The sequence below is a fragment of the Jatropha curcas genome, chromosome 11 (genome assembly GCF_041381405.1).
Source record: "Jatropha curcas cultivar XTBG-Jc1 chromosome 11, XTBG_Jcur_1.0, whole genome shotgun sequence".
Taxonomy (NCBI): domain Eukaryota; kingdom Viridiplantae; phylum Streptophyta; class Magnoliopsida; order Malpighiales; family Euphorbiaceae; genus Jatropha; species Jatropha curcas.
In genome coordinates this window covers 21,941,884-21,963,674 of record NC_143161.1, presented here as the reverse complement: position 1 = coordinate 21,963,674, position 21,791 = coordinate 21,941,884, and the positions used below count along the sequence as shown (strand labels likewise).

Sequence of the window (21,791 nt, the reverse complement as noted above, 5' to 3'; positions counted from 1 at the left end):
TAGCCCGTGCTACCTAGCACACCCCGTGCTTCACTAGCCAGACTTCCAGACTAAAGCACACCCAGCCCGTGCCATGAAGCACGCCCGTGCTGCGCAGGCGGAACCAGCGTGAATTTAATACGCAAATCAAGTTTTTTCTCACATGGGCTGACTTCAGGGAGTTTCCTAAACACACTAAACAAGACCTGGACCTATTCTTGGAGGAAAAAGGAGTCCTAATCAAGAAGAAATCAAGAGCCTAAACAGTCATGATCACCTATAAAGGATTTTGCACTAAATAAGGATTCTATTTCCTAAAAGGAGTCAGACTTGCCTTCAGGAACTCTATATAAAGAGAGGAACTTCTCCTAACAAGGGATCTCATTTTTTATGCAATTTCTTTACATAATTCTTTCTCTCTCTCAAAGATTCCAAGCATCAAATAATTGTGCCAAGATTCAAGGAAGCCATCAACATAGTTGTGATACAGTTTTTATTCTAAACTCTTCATCTTGTTTCTTTCCTTATTGCCTGTCTTTAAATATGATGAATGATTCAAGTATGATTGAGTTTAATTTAATTACTATGTCTAGCTAAACTCTTATACTAGGGATTTGATGTAATTTAATTCGATTCCAGTTTATAATATTAGATTTATTTTTTCTTTGTTCTTGTTATAACTTATTATTGTGCTTAAGGCTTCTAGGCAGAAAATTTCCCCTGGATTGAATTATTTCAATAATTACATTCGGGAGAAGGGTTATTGATATGAAAAAGATAATAATTTACTTGAGAATAATAACTTGATGCGGAAGCTATATGGTTTGACTCAAGGGGGGTTTTCATAAGTTAATAAATTATTAAGTTGTGAACTCACAAAACAACCATAAAACCTAATGATCTGATCTATGTTTAATTTCACTATTAAAGATGGGTAATTAAACTGGATTAGAATAGCTAACAATAAATCGGGAGAGCTTGTTAGTAACTTTAGGGTTGTTTCTCCTACTTGAACAATTAAAGTTGATTAATGAACTAATAGAATAAGCTGGATAGAATTAAGTGAAATCAAATTCCCTAGTAGATCAATCCTCTGATTTCTTTTCACCTGAATTTTGTGTTTGATCTCTTCTATTTTTACTTTAAATTTTATTTACATTACAGCGAATCTCTCTTATCATCGTCTAAATAATAATAGGTTAACATAATTTTGGTAATTGATAAACAATCCCTGTGGATACGATACTCTCTTACTCTATATTACTTGTTGCGATTTCGTACACTTGCGAAAAGCGCTGGCAATCCTCGTCGCTAAGATCTGAGGAAGCCATCGAGGAAGGAAACTTGGAAGCCTTAGGATTGAGAGGATTTAAAGAACTCTTCGTCTTGGAGAGTTTAGAATGAATGAAAATGATGAATTTCAAGCTATTTATAAAGAAAAGGCTAAAAGGTGGGTTTCTGGACGCGTTTGGTTTTCGCCTTCAAAATTTGTGTTTCAGACAACCACCGACTCCCATAAATCATCTTTATGATTGCCAGTGGGAGACAACTGTGAATACCCAAATTTTGAGGCTCAAAGAGCCAGTTTTTCCGGACTGCAAACAGTCCGACCGGACCGGAAGCCATTTTGGAAGTTCGTCGAAACTATGCCAATATGGTACTTGAAACGTCCGGAAAATTACGAGGATCACAGAACTAGTCCCGGAATATTTTTTGGAGGTCCGGAACTCCCGAAAAAGTTCCTGGAACAAAAAAAGCTCGCTTGCCCGCCGGCCACGGCGACAGTGGCCGCCGGACACGGCGGCTGCAGCCGCCTGCCACGGGGGCAGCTGCCGCCGGACACGGCGGCCGCCCTCTTGCCCGATTTTGCCTATAAATATGGCCCCCGGGTCTTCATTTTGACTCACTCAGTCTGTGTTGACGAACGCTCCTTCTCCCCTACGCTCCTTGCGATTCTTTTACTGCTTTTTTGCATTTTTAGTTAGCTTTATTGCTTTCTTGCTTTGTTAATTGGTCACTTAAATCGAACTAATTAATATTCCCCTAACGAGGAGCTTAATCTGGAGCTAAGAAGTGGCCGACGACTGACTCAGGTAATAACTAAACCTGTCTATTTAATTTTTAGCACTTCATGCATATTTCTCTTCTACTCCTAAATTCTACAACTGCATAAATGCATTCATGTCATCACATAGGCAAATAAATTGCCTCAATTAATTAAGTTCAAGCTTAAATGCCCGGTTAATTAATAATCGTGGTATTAAAGCTTAAATCCGACAATATTGGCTAAAAGAACCTAGTTAATTAATAACTACAGTTTAACCACCTTATTTCGAACAAATCCGGCTTAAATCCATTTAATTATTAATTGTGGCTAAAAAAACCTTAATTAAACACGTTTTCTTGGCAATAAATTGCCTACACTGCAATTTAGTTGATCAATTTTTGGCAAACGAATTGCCTATAAATTAGATTAACCATTTGTAGCGACAAATCGCTTAAATCGAAGTTTTGGCAAAATGCTTTAAAATTAATCAATCTTTCGGCTAAAAGCCTTAAATCAATCAATTTTAGCGATAATCGCCCAATCAATATTTTTGGCAAACTAAGTTCCTAAATCAAACTCATTTTTGGCTAAAAGCCTTCAAATTAATCAATCTTTTGGCTAAAAGCCTTAAAATCAAGCATTTTTGGCGACAAACGCCCAATCAATCAATTTTTGGCAATAAATTGCCTAAATCAATCTTTTTGGCTAAAAGCCTTAAAATCAACACTTTTGGCAACAAATGCCTAAACATCAATCAATTCTTTGGCAGAATGCCTAAACAAAATGCACGAAGCATACACACACTCATGCATTAAGCATATCCATTCAAAGCCCTTTAAAAAAGGCCTATCGAACTACGTTGACTTTGATCTTCCATTCAAACGAAAGTACGTAGGCACGTTTGGGATTTAACCCCGAGCGGCAAGTCGAAATCACATGTCATTGGTCCAAATTACATCAATCACCTCGCAAAACATTCATCGGTTAGTTCATCAGCATGACATGGTCTCGGGATCCACCTCGGGTTCGCAAACCATGCCTTAAAAATTGGGATAATTAATCTAGTAATTAGGTTAATTAAAATTGGAGTCAATTTAGGGTTTTTTCCTAGTTTACCCGAAAATAACTAAACAAGGTGGCAACTCACACATTCACGTGCATTTCTGCCCTTTTGTCATATGCATCATTATGCACCATGTTTCGGGGTAGGGGTTCACAAGCGGGTTTTTCTCTTTTTTTTTTCTTTTTTTTTTGTTTTGTTTTTTTTTTTTTGGCAAAGAAGAATGAATTATGAAATGATTTTTTCATTAATGTTTAGACCGCGCTCAAAGAGGGCTGCCTACATATCTCCGATACACAATTTCTTTTTTCCGAGGAGAATCAGGTCTAATGTAGCTCTTTTTACATTATGCAATGCTTATTATACAAAATATCTTTTTAACTGATCTAAATTACATGGATTCGTGAATTCCAAACCATCCAAATCTGTAACACCCTCCGCCCAGTCCCGTGAGACCCGACGACGGATGCCACATTCGGTGTCGAAGACACCGTCTTAACTTAACATAAAAATCATAAAATTATATTATGAATTAGAAGTAATTGAGTATTCACAAGTTTAGCGAGTAATATGTTTTTTTATTTATTAGATAATCATTTCATTTCTTTTCCATCTCTTTTTTTTTATTGAAAAATAGATTGGGAAAAATCCTATAGAAATACTGTAAGAATTTCCTGTTAAAAACTGAGCTCGCCAAACATGTGAATACAAAACACTCCCAATTAAACTCCAAACTCCCAACATCTCCAAATAATCATCATAACACAACAGCACTTCTATATTTTCATAACTATATAAATCCTCAATAGCATTTTAATATTCATCAATTAATTGCATTCAGTATATATATCAAGTCTTAATAAAATAATCATACCAACTCTCTTGAAATATTTTATATTCAATCATTTAATGAATCTTATGCTGATCTCTGAATGTATACACCAACATAATTGCTAATGACATGCTTAAGTTATACTTCAAATAATACAACCTCCAAAAATAGAATACTTATACATGCCATAATTCTTAATTACATAAACCTCAATCTACTACTACCACAATAGTCACTTTTGCTCTGATGCTACTCTTCTAGTCTTCGAGCAGCAACCACAGTCTTTAACCTGTGCGTGATAAAAATCAACGCGCTGAGTATAAAACTCAGTGGTGCTCATAATTCACATACTTACTAAAGTTGTGATGACAACTTACTTAAAACACAAATGACATAAAATCATTAAATTTCAATATACATTTACATTTATAGCAAAAGAAATATCAAATAAACTATTAATTAATAACATAAAGAATTTAATTCTTTCAACTCATAAATTCATTACTTGCACATTTATTATACCAATACATATACTATTTAGTTTTAAAACCATGTACCGGAATATCATGCTTTGAAAATTTATTTGATAACATAATCATTAATTTCCAAAGTAAGGTTTACTAAAATTATATGATCTCATTCGTTTAATTCAAATACTTTGAAAGCAATAAGACGATTATAAATACAAATATGTTCATTCTTTAGTTAAGGCTCGTACTAATACAGAATGAACATAAGCAGATTTGATCGTGGCCTATGAAAGCACCACCGTGGCCTATGAAAGCACCACCGTGGCCTATGAAAGCACCACCCCCATCACACAAATAAGTGCGTCCGCCTATTTATAAGGGTTGATAACCCTAGCATATGATCATAGCTTCACATAACAAAATCAATCTCATCATACCACGTTTCAATCATGCATAGTAGAGCCCAAATCAAAATCATTCTTTCACAAAAGCAATAATTCTTAATCAAAAACTCTTCATTACTTAATACCCATCATTTCAAATTTCTCAACTTACAACTTACAAAAATTTCCACATTCCTCAAAGGAAATATTTCAAATATATATATATATATATATAGATATACTTAATATAGGAAAATTTCTCATCAATTCCTTTTCTTTAAAAACTTTCTTAACATCATAATGAAATTTATCATACTTTCCTTATTCAAAATTCAAAGTACATACACCTTAAATACCCTTTTTTTTAAAAAAAACTCTGAACATATGAAATTTATCAAAATAATCATACTTATGTCATACTTATACCATACAAAAAAAATAATTAAGTAAGCCTTACCACCCTAGAGTGGTTTGGCCTCTTAATGAAACCAAGGGGAGGAATTTCCTTCTCCAACCAAGCATACTAACATAACTCTTATGCACCAAGGTATCCATTTCTATCCTCATCATGCATTATTTAAACTAATTCCACACTTTATCCCAAAATTTCCAATAATTTTTCCCATTTATATCCATTTAAACATATCCACAATACCACTTTTCAACTTATATCTTATTTTTGTCAAATCAATCCTCAAACATACAAATAATCAAGAGAACCTCATCACACATGATTCATACATACATTTATCCAAATAAACCTATGAGTCAAGGGATAGGAAATTTCCAGCATTAAAATATTCATTACTTACTTTCTACCCATAAAAATCATGCATACATACTCCAAAAATATTAAAGAAAATATAAAACATATATAGTAATTTTTTCGGACCAAAATAATACCGACTCCCAGACCGGTAGTACTATTCATAGACCGATGGTACTATTCATAGACTGGTAAATCACTACCCATTCATAGTTAATCATACTCAATATCTTCCTCGAATCTAAATAAAATATTATCCCCCTTTCTGTAGCACCATTCATGACCCAATAAAATAATATCATTTTAAGATTCGAAAATTTTGGGGCATTACAAAATCAGTCAAAATGACGGCTCCGCCAGACAATATTTTCTTCAACACATAGGGTCCAGCCCAATGAGGACGAAACTTCCCACGTGGGTCTATGATTGGCTGTCTAATTTCCTTCAAGACCAAACAACCTTCTTCCAGTTTTTGGTCTTTGACCTTCTTATTAAAATGCCATGCCATTCTTTTCTGGTAAACTTGAGTTTGGTGGATCGCTTGCAATCATTTTTTGTCCATACCCAAGAGTTGCAAATGATAATTCTTAGCCAAATCTGCTTCGCTGATCTGGCTTTCCCAGATAATCCTCGCCGATTGAACTTCCAGCTCAATAGGCAACACTGCTTCCATACCATACACTAAGGAATACGGAGTTGCTCCGGTGGGCGTTCTGATTGAAGTCCTATATCCCCATAGGGCATTTGGTAACCGTTCATGCCAAGCTTTGTGCTTTTTAACTGTCTTCTGCAAAATGAGTTTTATAGCCTTATTTGCAGCCTCTACAGCCCCATTTGTTTGTGGACGATAAGGCGAGGACTTATGATGTTGGATTCTCTTTTCTTTCAACAAATCAGAAAATTCACTCTGAAAGTGGGACCCATTATCAGTGATGATCTCGAATGGCATTCCGTACCGACAAAGGATGTTAGTACGAACGAACTGTGCCGCCTTCTTGGCATTCAAAACCGAACAAGAGGCTGCCTCGATCCACTTAGTGAAATAATCCACAGCAACCGGGATGAATTGATGACCATTGGAAGCCTTTGGGTGGATTTTTTCGATCATGTCTATACCCCAAGTTGCAAAAGGCCATGGTGAAGCAATAGGATTCAAATTGACCGGAGGCTGTCTTTGCAGCTTAGCAAAAATTTGACACTCATGGCACTTCTGCGCGTGCCTCACGCAATCCGTATTCATGGTTGACCAGTAATAACCCAGGTTCATGATTTTCCGAGCCAAGGCTATCCCGTGCATGTGTGGACCAGACTCCCCATTATGTAAGGAATCCATGATGGTTTGAGCTTCTCCCTCATCAACGCACCTTAGGTACAGGCCATTCCAACTTCTTTTATACAGTACTCCCCCAGTAAGGAAATATCCGGATGCTAACTGTCTCAATGTCCGTTGATCGGTCTTGGTGGATCCCTCCGGGTAGGCTTCATTCTGAAGATAATTCTGTATATCCCAATACCAGGGCTTGTCATCCACCAAATTCATGATATGTGCTGGCTGTTTCTGTAGCCGAACTGTCAGAGGTCGAATGACTTGGTCTCCCCCTACATTAACCATGGAGGCCAAAGTAGCCAGAGCATCAGCAAACTGATTTTTGGCTGCGGCAAGTAGTGGAAGGATAAATCCACAAATTGCTGAGCCAATTTGTCCAAGCGTTGTAAGTAAGGAACCAAACGCTCTTCCTTAATTTTCCATTTTCTCAAAGCTTGGGAGACTATTAAATTGGAATCCCCGAAAACCTTGAGGACCTTTATTTCCTTTTCCAGGGCTGCTTTTAACCCCTTTATGTAAGCTTCATACTCGGCTTCATTGTTGGTGTAGTCGAAATCTAATTTGACTACAATTGGGACGTATTCTCCACAAGGAGTTTTGAATACGACTCCAACCCCATTTCCATGGTAGTTTGAAGCTCCATCGAAGTACATTTCCTAGACTTCACTTTCCAAGCTCAACAAGTCTTCATCAGGAAATTCTACCTCCGGCATTTGGTCTTCGACCGGTAATTCTGCTAATTGATCAGCCAAGGCTCCACCTTTCACTGCCTTCCGTTGTACAAATTTTAAATCATAGGCTGCGAGCACCGACACCCACTTAGCCATCTTACTATCAAGAACCGGCCTCTCCATAAGGAATTTCAAGGGGTTCGATTCAGAAATAACGTATGTGGTGTAGGACGAGAGGTAGTGCTGCAGCTTTGTACAAGCCCAAACTAGAGCCAGACACAACTTCTCTATCTTATTGTATTTTAGCTCGTAGTCTAGCATCCTTTTGCTGAGGTAATACGCGGCATTTTCTACCCTTGTATCTTCTGCTTGTTGAGCTAGCATTGCACCCATCGCTTCTTCTGTCACTGATAGGTACAATAGCAAAGGTTTTCCTAGCCTTGGTGGCTATAAGACTGGCGGGGATAACAGATATTGCTTGACTTGGTCAAAAGCTTTCTGACAATCCTCATTCCATTTGATGGCTACTCCTTTCCTGAGTAATTTGAAAATCGGACCACAAGTATTGGCCAATTGATTGATGAACCGGCTGATGTACTGTAGCCTTCCCAGGAAACCCCGAACTTCCTTTTCCGTCTTCGGTGCTGGCATTTCCAAAATGGCTTTGGCTTTTGAAGGGTCAATCTCTATGCCTTTCCGACTAATCATATGCCTCAGAAATACTTCGGATGTAGCTCCAAACAGACATTTCACCGGGTTGAGCTTTAAATTGTACTTTCGAAGTCTAAGGAAGAACTTCTCAAGTGTTGTTGTATGTTCTTTAGCTGTTTTTGATTTAACAACCATATCGTCCACATACACTTCTACTTCTTTGTGAATCATGTCATGGAAGATGGTCGTTGCCATTCTTTGATAGGTTGCCCCGGCATTCTTGAGCCTTAAAGGCATAACCCTGTAGTAGTAGGTTCCCCACTCCGTGATGAATGCCGTTTTCTCTTTGTCTGGTAAATGCATCATTATTTGATTGTACCCGACAGCGAGATCGGTCAAGGAGACCATCTCATGTCCAGCCATTCGGTCCACCAACAAGTCAGTATGCGGCAGGGGGAAGTCGTCCTTCGGACATGCTTTATTCAAATCCCGATAATCCACACATATTCTGACTTTGCCATCTTTATTCGGCACCGGCACAATATTTGCTAACCACGTCGGGTAGGCAATGGGTTCTATGAACTTATTCTCTAGTTGCTTGGCTACTTCCTCCTTGATTTTCAAGGACCATTCTGTTTTGAGCCTTCTTACCTTCTGTTTTACCGGCTTAGCCTCAGGGTATACTGGAATCTTGTGTACCGCTATTGCCGGGTCAATTCCCGTGATGTCACTTGCCTTCCACATGAAGCAATCGGCAAACTTCTTCAAGCATTCAATGACCTGTTCCCTGTTCACACAGTCAGATGCAATGTATGTATGTTCATTTTCTTCTTTGCCAATTATTATTTTTTCTTTTTCATTTTTTATTTCATTTATTTGATTTTCATTATTTTTGCTTGGAAATGCTTGGAAAGATAGACACGCGGGGTAGCCAATAATTTGCAAGCTCTTATTGATTAGGACGGAATTGTCCTCAAAAATTACATCAAATTTAAAGTCTGGATTTTCCAGATTCGACACAGACGACTCAGAACTGGAACTGGACTCTGACTTGGTTTCAGACTCAGGGTCAGACTCAGACTCAGTACAGGACTTGATTACAGACTTTGACTCTAGGTTTGACTCGGGAGGGGGTTTATCAGCAGTGCGCTCCTCCTCGGCATACCAGTTGGTGAGAGGCCCTTTGTACTGCTTGATCAGGCTCAGCAGGTCTTGGTTCCCATCATTTCCTGTAATGACCGCAACCTCGTCAAAGAGACTGGGCTGCATGACGTCTTCCACTTCCAGTTCAGTTATTGTTTCGGGCTTGTTGCCCTAGACATGAGAAAATGTTTCTAACCCAGGCAGCATCTTCTTAGCAGTCGGGCAGTAAAATGGTTCTTGGAAGCCACGATAAGGAATCGTTTCTCCCGGTTTGCAGAAGTGACCATTCAAAGTCAAAAAGTATGGCTGCATCTGTATCTTTCTCCTTCTTCTCCTGGTCCTTCCAGCCAGGTCTTCATCAGTGGGCTCATATCCTAGCCCAAAAGTCCCTTTATTCACTGGACATTCCCAAGCTTGCAGTGTGGGGTATGTCTTTTCGGACCTCGCCATAACCACTCCCGGCAGGTAGGACATTTTCAGCATCAAAGGCACTATGCAGTTTATTTGCATCGTCCCGAAATCAAAGAGAATTCGAGAGTTTGCAGTTTTTCCTTCTATGAACTGCATAGTGTCATATTGAAATCCCGAGAGGGGCAGGTTGGCATTCTCAGGGTTGACCTCAAAGAGAGGCTGGCCCTTTGTCTTCTCCAGTTGGCTCATAAGGTTTTGGATGTCAGAGATTGATGCCATTGATGCAGGTGGGGTTGTTGGAGTTGTAGGTGAAGCTGGTGTAGCTGGTGAAGCTGGTGATGTTGGGGATGGTACCGTAGGTGTGACTGGCACTGATGTTGGCACTTGAACAGTGGGTAAGTATAAGGGTAATTGGATTAGGGTATAGTGGTTCGTGTATCAGGGTAGCTGATGTGAGGTAGATCGACTCTTTGTCCAACTGTGCATGAAAAAAAAATAAAAGAATGTTTTGTGTTCTTTTTGTGTTTATTCAATGTTTATGACATGTCGTGAATGCGCACAACAAGCATTGGGTACATACGGCCCTAAAGGATAGGTACTATAGGCTATGACACAAATAGAAAATAGGCTTATAAAGGAACCCTTGAACCTTGAGCATGGATATACCTAACCACATGTGAAACAAGGAGTTTCACGTGGGTCCGACAGTACGCATACTCATGGGCCATCATCCCCAAAAGGATTAGGGATGGTTTGCGGTAACAGGGAGGATGCTTTGGCTGTCCATCGACATAATCAAGGAGACCTGCCGATCAACGCTACTTGCTATCCAGACTCAAAAGTTTGAACAGAAGAGAAGAAATTCATTTGAAATTCGTTTTTTATGCAATGGAGAAAAAGATTCTCAATCGTGTAAATAAATCAACAAATTTAAATTTTTTAATTAAATTTTACAATTAAGTCCAAAATTTCCTTATCCAGTATTCTTAACGAAAGAACACTTGATTCATGTTAGGGTACCCTACAAAACAAAGCACAACAAAAATAATACCCTGAAGAAGGGCAGGTTAGTTGATGCAGCAATTGTAGTCCACTTTATGCAAAATGATTACATAAGTCCCCAGTGAAGTCACCAAACTGTGAACCCCTACCCCAAATATTGTCATATGATGAATATGACTAAAGGGCAGAAATGCACGTGAATGTGTGAGTCGTCACCATGTTTAATTATTTTAGGGTAAACTAGGAAAAAACCCTAAGCTAACTCCAATTTTAATTAACCTAATTACTAGATTAATTATCCCAATGTTTAAGGCACAGTCTACGAACCCGAGGTGGATCCCGAGACCATGTCATGCTGATGAACTAACCAATGAATGAATGCTTTGCAAGGTAAATGATGTAATTGGACCAATGAAATGTTTAAGTGATTTCGACTTGCCGCTCGAGGTTAAATCCCAAACATGCCTACGTACTTCCGTTTGAATGGAAGATCAAAGTTGACGTAGTTCGATAGGCCTTTTTTAAAGGGCTTTGAATGGGTATGCTTAATGCATGAGTGTGTGTATGCTTCATGCATTTTGTTTAGGCATTTTGCCAAAGAATTGATTGATTTGATTAGGCGTTTGTTGCCAAAAGTGTTGATTTAAGGCTTCTAACCAAAAGATTGATTTAGGCAATTTGTTGCCAAAAGTTGATGTGATTTAGGCGATTTGTTTGCCAAAAGTGATTATTTGAAGGCTTTTAGCCAAAATGGGTTGATTTAGGCAATTTGTTTGCCAAAAGTGTTGATTGGGCGATTGTCACCAAAATGATTGATTTAAGGCTTTTAGCCAAAAGATTGATTAATTCAAGGCATTTTGCCAAAGCTTTGATTTAAGCGATTTGTTGCTATAAATGGTTAATCTTATTTATAGGCAATTTGTTTGCCAAAAGTGATCAATTGAATTGCAATATAGGCAATTTATTGCCAAAAGAAAAAAAACGTGGTTAATTAAGGCTATTTAGCCACAGTTATTGATTAATTGGACTTAAGCCGGACTGTTCGAAATAAAGGCGATTATACCATAGTCATTAATTGACCAGATACTTTAGCCAATATTGTCGGATTTAGGCTTTAACACCACGATTATTAATTAACCGGGCATTAAAGCTTAATCATATTTAATTGAGGCAGTTTATTTGCCTAATTGATGACGTGAATGCATTTATGCAGCAGTTTAATTCAGAATTGGAGTAGAAGAGAATAGGCACAAAATGCTGAAATTAAATGGGCAGAGTTTTGTTATTACCTGAGTTAATCGGCGGCCGCTTCTTAGCTTCAGCTTGAAAATTCTAGATTAAGCTCCTCGTTTGGGGAATATTAATTAGAATTAATTCAATTAAGTGACCAAATATCACAACAGCAGAGTAATAAAAGCCTACACTAAATGCGGAAAAGTAGTAAAAGAACCGCAAGGAGCGTAGGGGAGAAGAGAGCGTCCGTCAACACAGACTGAGTGCCTAAAACTGACAAATCGGGGCTGTATTTATAGGGAAAACCCGGGCTGGAGGGCAGCTGCCGCCGCCGTGAAGGGCGGACGCCGCTGCCGCCGTGGTCGGCGGACTTGCTAGTCTTTCGTTCCAAAGGCTTTTTCGGGAGTTTCGTACTTTCAAAAAATATTCCGGGACCAGTTCTGTGATCCTCGCAATTTTTCGGACGTTTCAAGTACCATATTGGCATACTTTCGGTAAAATTTTCGAACGTCCTCTGGTCCGGCCGGACTGTTTGCAGTCCGGGGAAACAAGCTTTTTGAGCCTCAAAATTTGAGTATTCACAGTTTTATAAACTTATTGTATGTTGTTCTTCATAACTCTTCTATGAAAAGCAACAATTTTAATTGGTAATATTCAATAAAAATTCCTTAAGTTATCTTTTGGTCTTTGTTTAATCAAAGTTACTAGATTGTATTCTCAGAAGGAAATAGTTTAGTAAAGATCAAAGAGATTTAATTCATTGAGTTGAATTTACATATGCATATTTCACTTATTTCTGTTGAAATTAAATCTGTCTTATTGAAATAATCAAAGAGTAAGAATTAGATTTAATATTTAACAAGATAAGGTTTCTGTTATAAGTAGAAATATTTATAATAGATAGTATAATTCTATACTGAGAAGTTGAATTATATCATACCATATGTAATTAAAGAATTCTTTATTGCATATTACAAGCTTTTGCATAGAAAAGGGAAATCCTATGTATGATCAATTATTCTAAGTATTTTACTACACACTTGTCTTTATGTTTAATTATTCTAAGTATTTTACTACACACTTATCTTTAAATTTAATTAAACATTAGCTTTAGCATAAATAGAAATTAATCACTTCTGTATTCGTATTCTTGTAAACACATCATTAAGAGTAAAGTAGCAAGTGAACTCAACCCGTTCCTCATGGGATTGATCTTTTATTACTACGTTGCGATCCGTATACTTGCAGGAACTCAAAAGAGACGCAACAAGTTTTTGGCGCCGTTGCCAGGGAACGGTGTTCTGTCATTTAACGAAAAATTCTTATATGTGATTTGCAGTTTAATTTAATTAATATACTTACTTATTATTGATTCAAAATTTTGCAGGAATATATAATTTACACACCTCATATGCCAAGCACCAGATCCTCAAATAGTGAATTGGAGGATTATCAACCTGAGATTGAACAATTTCTTTCACAACGAAAGAAGAAGAAGAAAAGAAGAAATTCAAGAATCATGGGTGATGGAAATCCGCCACAGAGGTTGATGGACTTTGTTACTCCAAGCTTAAATGGTTCACAAAAAGGAGCAGTACGTCCACCGGTAAATGCTAACCAGTTTGAGATTAAACCTGCTCTATTACAAATGCTCCAAAATAGTGTTCAATTTTATGGATTATCGAATGAGGATCCTAACTCACATATAGCCAGTTTCCTTGAGATCTGTGATACCTTTAAAATGAATTCGGTACCAGCAGATGCTATTGATAGCCTCGCAAAGCGGGCAAATCTTGTTATGTTATTTCGATATAAATTGCATGAATGCATGATTGTTTTTGTACATTTTATGTTTGTTCGTGTTGTTTTGTTTTAAAGTGGATTGCAGGAACAAAGTTGGAGCAAAGACTTGTTCTATACAAAAATAGGGTCAAAACAAGTTAAAAAGATGGAAGAATTCCTTGATCCAGCCTTCGCGCATTCAAGCAAGTCGCAACAAAGAAAAATGCCCACGTCGCGAGCAATACCAATTGTCACGCGCGCAAGCTACAACCAGAATAGCTAGTCGCGAGCGTGACATTCATATACGCGGGCGCGACAAACAGATCTGAGTGTCAGAAGCAATTGGACCAGAAGACGCGAGCGCGATATTCATATACGCAAGCGCGAGAAAGCACCTTTGAGAGGCAGAAAGTTTGCCAGCGAAATACGCGACCGCGACTTTCATATGCGCGAGCGCGAAAAGAACTTTTGAGAGGCAGAAGCACTTGGAGCCGAAGTCGCGAGCGCGACCTTCATCAGCGCGAGCGCGAATTGAGATTACCAGGAGACATGATTGCTGCCTTTTCATTAGAGAATCATATCTTTTCATGCAAGAGTCGGGACTCCTCCCAAGAGAAGTCACCTCAAGCACCTCTTGGCCAGCCAATCACTACCAAAACCACCATCACTCTCCTACTTTATAAATAGCAATCAAAGTGAAGAAAAAGACAGACAGACAGATAGGGAATTAATTCTTATTCAGAGTTATATTCACAAAAACACTTAGATTGTATTAGGAGAAGTGTGTTAGTAGTACTTAGAGCAAGATTGACGAAAGTTACTTGTTATTGATTGTGTCAAGAACACCAAGAAGTTCCTCGAGGTGTGACGCCCTCCGGAGGCTTGAGTTTGATTACTTCTTTCTCTTATTTTATAGACTTGTTGTATGTTGGTCTTCATAATTCTTCTATACAAAGCAACAATTTTAATTGGTAGTATTCAATAAAAATTCCTTAAGTTATCTTTTGATCTTTGTTTAATCAAAGTTACTAGATTATATTCTCAGAAGGAAATAGTTTAGTAAAGATCAAAGAGATTTAATTCATTGAGTTGAATTTACATATGCATATTTTACTTATTTCTGTTGAAATTAAATCTGTCTTATTGAAATAATCAAAGAATAAGAATTAGGTTTAATATTTAACAAGATAGGGATTTTATTATATGTAGAAATACATATAATAGATAGTATAATTCTATACTGAGAAGTTGAATTATATTATACCATATGTAATTAAGAGATTCTTTATTGAATATTACAAGCTTTTGCATAGAAAAGGAAAATCCTGTGTACAATTAATTAGTCTAAGTATTTTACTACACATTTGTCTTTATGATTAATTATTCTAAGTATTTTAATGCACATTATTCTCTGAAGTTGAATAATCATTAGATCTAGAATAACTAAGAAATTCCTTAGAACTATTTTATATTTGTATTCCTGTAAACATATCAGTAAGAATAAAGTAGCAAGTGTACTCAACCCGTTCCTCGTGGGATCGATCTTTTATTACTACATTGCGATCCGTATACTTGCGGGAACTCAAAAGAGATGCAACAAGTTTTTGGCGCCGTTGCCGGGAAACGGTGTTCTGTCATTTAACGAAATATTCTTATATATGATTTACAACTTGTTTTAATTAATATACTTACTTATAATTGATTCAAAATTTTGCAGAAACACATAATTTACACACCTCATATGCCAAGCACCAGATCTTCAAACAGTGAATTGGAGGATTATCAGCCTGAGATTGAACAGTTTCTTTCACAACGAAAGAAGAAAAAGAAAAGAAGAAATTCAAGAGTCATGGGTGATGGAAATCCGCCACAGAAGTTGATGGACTTTGTTACTCCAAGTTTAAATGGTTCACAAAAGGGAGTAGTACGTCCACCGGTGAATGCTAACCAGTTTGAAATTAAACCTGCTTTATTACAAATGCTTCAAAATAGTGTTCAGTTCTACGGATTACCAAATGAAGATCCTAACTCAGATATAGCCAGTTTTCTTGAAATCTGTGATACATTCAAGATGAATTCAGTACCAGCAGATGCTATCAAATTACGTCTATTTCCTTTCACATTGAAAGACAAGGCAAAAGCTTGGTTAAATTCATTACCACCAAACTCTATCACTACTTGGGAAGAACTAGCCCAAGCCTTCCTGTCTAAGTATTTCCCACTAGCGAAAACCGCTAGGCTTATCAAAGAAATAACCTCATTTACCCAACATGAAAATGAATCCTTATATGAGGCATGGGATCGCTACAAAGAGCTCCAACGAGTTTGCCCACACCATGGCCTTCCCCAAAATATATTGATTCAAACCTTCTACAATGGAGTAACACCATCTACAAGGGGAACTATAGATGCTACGACAGGAGGATCATTAATGAAGAAGACTACTAATGATGCAATTGAGTTACTAGAAGAGATGGCCAACAATAATAGCATATGGCCAGCCGAAAGAACTCAGGTAAGTCATTCTACTGTTAGTAATGAGTCTTCTTCTTCTTCAAAAAATTCAGCAAAGAAAGTGCATGAATTAGACCCCTTAACTATGATGCAAGCACAGATTTCTGCTTTGTCTTATAAAATTGATAACTTAAACATAAGTAAATCAACATCTCTTATTTGTGACAATTGCAGTCAAAATGGGCATATATCAAATGAATGTAATTATAAGCATCTGGTTATGGAGGAACAAGTGAATTATGTCCAAGGACAAATTCGTGGTCCATATTCGAATACTTATAATGCTGAAAATCATAATTATCATAACTCTTTTTGGAGAAACCATGATAATCAAGAAAAGGGAAATCAGGGTAGTCAATATCAAGATAGACTGGGACAATTGACTAATAAAATTGATAAATTTCTGGAGGGATTTAACCAAAAGATGACTAGTCAGGATGATAGCTTTAAATGGTTAGAATCAAAGTTTGATAAGTTATTCAAAAATCATTCATCATCTATACATAACTTGGAGGTGCAAGTAGGGCAGCTTGCCAATGCTATTTCCTCACGTGAAGTAGGAAATCTTCCTAGTAATACAGAAAAGAATCCTAGGGAGAATGTGAGCGCCATTGCCTTACGAAGTGGAAAAATAGTAGATAAAATAGTTCCTTTAGGTATTAATGCTAATATTTTGAATAATGTAACTGTGGAGCCGGTTGGTGAACCGAGCATTGAAGTAAATAGCGCAGGATCAAGAGAACAAGAAACAGGAAAGGATAAGGGGAAGGACAATGTTAAAGCTTATCAGTCTAAACCACCTTTTCCGCAAAGACTCAAGAAGCAAGAGCAAGATAAGCAGTTCTTAAATTTCATTGATAAACTGAAAAATTTGCATATCAACATGTCACTTATGGAAGCTATCACACAAATTCCAAATTACGGTAAGTTCCTTAAAGAATTGATCTCAAAGAAACGTAGTTGGGAAGATGTGTCGACAGTCACTCTAACTGAGGATTGCAGTTCCATAATCTCAAGTAAGTTACCTACTAAACTCAAAGATCCAGGGAGTTTCACTATACCATGCAAATTAGGTAAAGTAGATTTTCCTAGATGCCTGTGTGATTTAGGAGGAAGTATTAATTTGATGCCATTATCTCTCTTTAAGAAATTGGGATTAGAGGATGAAGTTAAAAGAACTAATATGGTTTTACAACTTGCTGACCAAACTATTAAAAGACCCTATGGTATCATTGAGGATGTACTTGTTAAGGTTGACAAATTTATTTTTCCAACTGATTTCGTCATACTTGACTTTGTTTATGATAAAAATTGTCCTCTTATTTTAGGAAGACCATTTATGAACACAGTGAGAGCATTAATTGATGTTTCAGAAGGAAAATTAGTCCTTAGGATAGGTGATGATGTCATTGAATTTCATATAGATAAAGCCATGAAATATCCTATGGATGAGGGGAATTGCATGAGAATTGATGTAGTTGATGTCTGCATACAAGAAATGTTTGCTTTGGAAGATAAGGAAAATTTTGAGGAAGAAAATGTCAATAATGAAGAAGAGGAGTTTATAAATTTAAGACCTGAAATGTTACTTAGGGAGCATGAACCTTTACCACCATCAATTGAAGTTCCACCAACAATAGATCTTAAAGAGTTACCGAATCATCTACGATATGCTTTCTTAGGTAAAGATCACACTCTTCCTATAATTATTTCTAACAAATTAACTATAGATCAAGAAAATGACTTGTTGAAAATTGTTAGAAATAGGATTAAGAGTATAGGATGGCAAATTTCTGATCTTAAGGGGATAAGTCCAAATCGAGTCATGCATTATATCAATCTTGAGGATGGGCATATACCTAAGGCAGAAAGACAAAGGAGACTTAATCCTAATATGAAAGAAGTAGTGAAGAAAGAAATTATCAAATTGCTAGATGCAGGAATAATATACCCAATTTCGGATAGCCAATGGGTTAGTCCAATCCAATGTGTGCCTAAAAAGGGAGGAATGACTGTAGTAAAAAATGAAGATGGTGAACTAATTCCTACTAGGACGACTACGGGTTGGAGGGTATGTATTGATTATAGAAAACTTAATTCAGCCACAAGAAAAGATCATTTTTCGTTACCATTCATAGATCAAATGTTAGAAAGAATTGCTGGTCATGCTTTCTATTGTTTTCTCGATGGCTACTCAGGATATTTTCAGATTTATATCTTTCCGAATGACCAAGAGAAAACTACATTTACTTGTCCATTTGGTACATTTGCATATAGGCGCATGCCTTTTGGATTATGCAATGCACCTGCAACATTTCAACGTTGCATGACCGCGATTTTTAATGATTACATAGAAGAAATTATGGATGTCTTTATGGATGACTTTTCTGTGTATGGTGATTCATTTGAAGGTTGTTTAAAAAATCTAGATCTTGTATTGTCAAGATGTGAAAATGCTAACTTGGTTTTGAATTGGGAGAAGTGTCACTTTATGGTTGATGAAGGCATTGTTTTAGGGCACAAAATAAGTAAGGAAGGAATCCAGATAGATAGGGCAATGATAGAAGCCATAGAAAAGTTACCTCCTCCTACTACGATTAAGGGTATAAGATCTTTTCTAGGCCATGCAGGATTTTATAGAAGATTTATAAAAAATTTTTCTATCATTGCTAAACCTCTGACTAACTTACTTGTTAAAGATGCATTTTTTGATTTTTCTCCAGAATGTTTGGAAGCTTTTAATACTTTAAAGAATGCCTTAGTAAGTGCGCCTATTATAGCAAAACCCAATTGGGGATTACCATTTGAAATAATGTGTGATGCTAGTGATGTTGCTGTTGGTTGTGTTTTAGGCCAAAGACATGAGAAAAAGTTGCATGTGATATACTATGCTAGCCATGTTCTAATTAGTACTCAAATAAACTATACAACTACTGAGAAGGAAATGTTGGCTGTAGTATATGCATGTGATAAATTCAGATCATACTTGTTAGGAGCAAAAGTCATAATCTATACTGATCATTCTGCATTGAAATACCTGTTTGCTAAAAAAGATGCAAAACCACGTCTTATTCGATGGGTATTATTATTGCAAGAATTTGACATTGAAATTAGAGATAAAAAGGGTTCTGAAAATTTAGTTGCAGATCATTTATCGCGTCTGGAAAATGAAGAAGGACCAATAGGAGAAACTACAATTATAAATGAAAGTTTTCCAGATGAGAATTTAATGTTAGTACAACATGTTCACACACCTTGGTATGCCGACATTGCAAATTTTCTAGCTTCTAACATCATACCTCCAGACATGACTTATGCAAAAAAGAAGAAGTTCTATGCAGATGCTAAAAATTTCTTATGGGATGAACCATTCTTGTTTAAGATATGTATGGATGGTATGATTAGAAGGTGTGTAGGGGAAACTGAAATACAAGATATACTTATGCATTGTCACTCTAGTCCATATGGAGGGCATCATGGAGCAAATAGAACTACTTCAAAGGTTTTAGAAAGTGGCTTTTATTGGCCCACTCTATTCCACGATGCTCGTATATTTGTGTCTCATTGTGACAGGTGTCAACGGGTTGGCAACATAAGTCGGAAAGATGAAATGCCTTTATCCAACATACTCGAAGTAGAGATATTCGATGTATGGGGAATCGACTTCATGGGACCATTCCCTATTTCACAGGGTAAAAGTTATATCTTAGTAGCTGTTGACTATGTTTCCAAGTGGGTAGAAGCCCAAGCATGTGTCACAAACAACGCCAATACAGTGGTCAAATTCTTAAAAGCATTATTTACCCGATTTGGAGTTCCAAGAGCAATCATAAGTGACGGAGGTACGCACTTTTTAAATAGATCATTTGAAAGCCTTTTGAGGAAATATGGAGTACATCACAAAGTATCTACCCCATATCACCCACAAACTAGTGGTCAAGTGGAAATTTCAAACCGCGAGCTTAAGTGGATTTTGGAAAAAACGGTCAATTCATCACGTAAGGATTGGTCACTTAAACTCGATGATGCACTTTGGGCGTATAGAACGGCATTTAAGACACCAATTGGGATGTCTCCATACCGTTTAATTTATGGTAAGGCATGTCACCTACCACTCGAATTGGAGTATAAAGCATATTGGGCAATAAAATCTTTGAATTTTGATTTAAGCAAGGCTGGTTACAAAAGGAAACTTCAGTTGAATGAACTTGATGAGATCAGATTATTAGCATATGAAAATGCCAAGTTATATAAGGAAAGAACTAAGAAATGGCATGATAATCAAATTCGAATCAAATCATTTAAAGAAGGAGACCAGGTGTTATTATTTAATTCAAGATTACGCCTATTTCCTGGAAAATTGAAGTCTAGATGGAGTGGGCCGTTTGAAGTAATCAAAGTTATGGAACATGGAGCATTAGAATCGAAGAATCTATCTAATGGATCCACATTTATGGTCAATGGACAACGGTGTAAGCTTTATTTGGGTAATAGGATTGATGATCCACCACAGGTAACATTTTGAATCAAATAGGTATGTATAATATCAATAAATTAATATACTTTGTTTATTATAACTTATTATTTTATTTATTTTATATTACCTTCATATAAAAAAAAAATCGAAAACTCATCAAAAGTGAAGTATGCAGGTAATTTATTTTGCAGGAAACCAAAATTCGCGAGCGCGAATAAATGAGGCGCGAGCGCGAATGTTGCAAAAAAGAGACAGAAGCTTTTTAAACAAAACTCGCGATCGCGACATTACTCTGCGCGAGCGCGACTACTCCACAAAAGAAGTTAGAAGCTTCAGGATCCATATTCGCGAGCGCGAGTTCTCTGCAAAACAAGTCAGAAGCAAAGAGATTCACTCTCGCGATCGCGATAATACCAAGCACAAGCGCGATTAGGGCACAACAGAAGGCAGAGGCAAGGCGAGAACCATTCGCGATCGCGAATTTTCCGACGCGATCGCGAATTCAGCAAAAATTCCTGGCGCGATTCCACAAATTTTTGGCGCAACTTCCTAACGATCAGAAATTCTCAACTGCCCTCTCACATTCCAATCAATTCTTCTCCTTCCCAAGGCATTCAAACCTGCGAAAAACTGTAAGTAACCTTTCAAATCCAATCAAAACTCTTCCTTTTCAACTTCCCCATTAACTACTCAACCCTATCCTTCCCAAAATACATCTATATAAGAAATTCAATTCCCTTTCTTTACAAACCCCCAAACTCTGTCGCTACAAAATCAATTCCCAGCAGCCCTCTTTTCTACATATCTTGAGCAACAAATAACTCCATCCACACTCACACCATGCCATTTAAGCAAAAGGCTAGGAAGAACAAGGAAGGATCTTCCTCCTCTACACCAGCACGAAAGGATTTGGCCACCAGATATAAGGCTCCTTTCCCCATATATACTATAGCGGAAGGAGAACGCTACACACGCCTAGCCAAGTGCACTTTCACAGGTATGTATCTTCTTGACCCAACCTTTTTACAAAATACTGGTATTTT

At 37.1% G+C, this 21,791-nt stretch overlaps 1 protein-coding gene and 1 non-coding gene across 2 annotated transcripts; one reads left to right on the top strand and one right to left on the bottom strand.

Annotated features, from left to right (window-relative positions):
- The first annotated feature begins 13,386 nt into the window (after positions 1-13,386).
- LOC149492735 (uncharacterized) lies at positions 13,387-21,181 on the top strand. Its single transcript, XM_089715938.1, has 4 exons — positions 13,387-13,761; positions 15,475-16,905; positions 16,966-20,365; positions 20,940-21,181. Exons 1-4 carry the CDS (start codon positions 13,387-13,389, stop codon positions 21,179-21,181), a joined length of 5,448 nt encoding a protein of 1,815 aa, XP_089572064.1.
- LOC149492736 (small nucleolar RNA R71) lies at positions 15,994-16,100 on the bottom strand. The gene has a single exon (XR_016319044.1). It is a non-coding gene; the product is annotated as a small nucleolar RNA R71 (small nucleolar RNA).
- Positions 21,182-21,791: the final 610 nt, after the last annotated feature.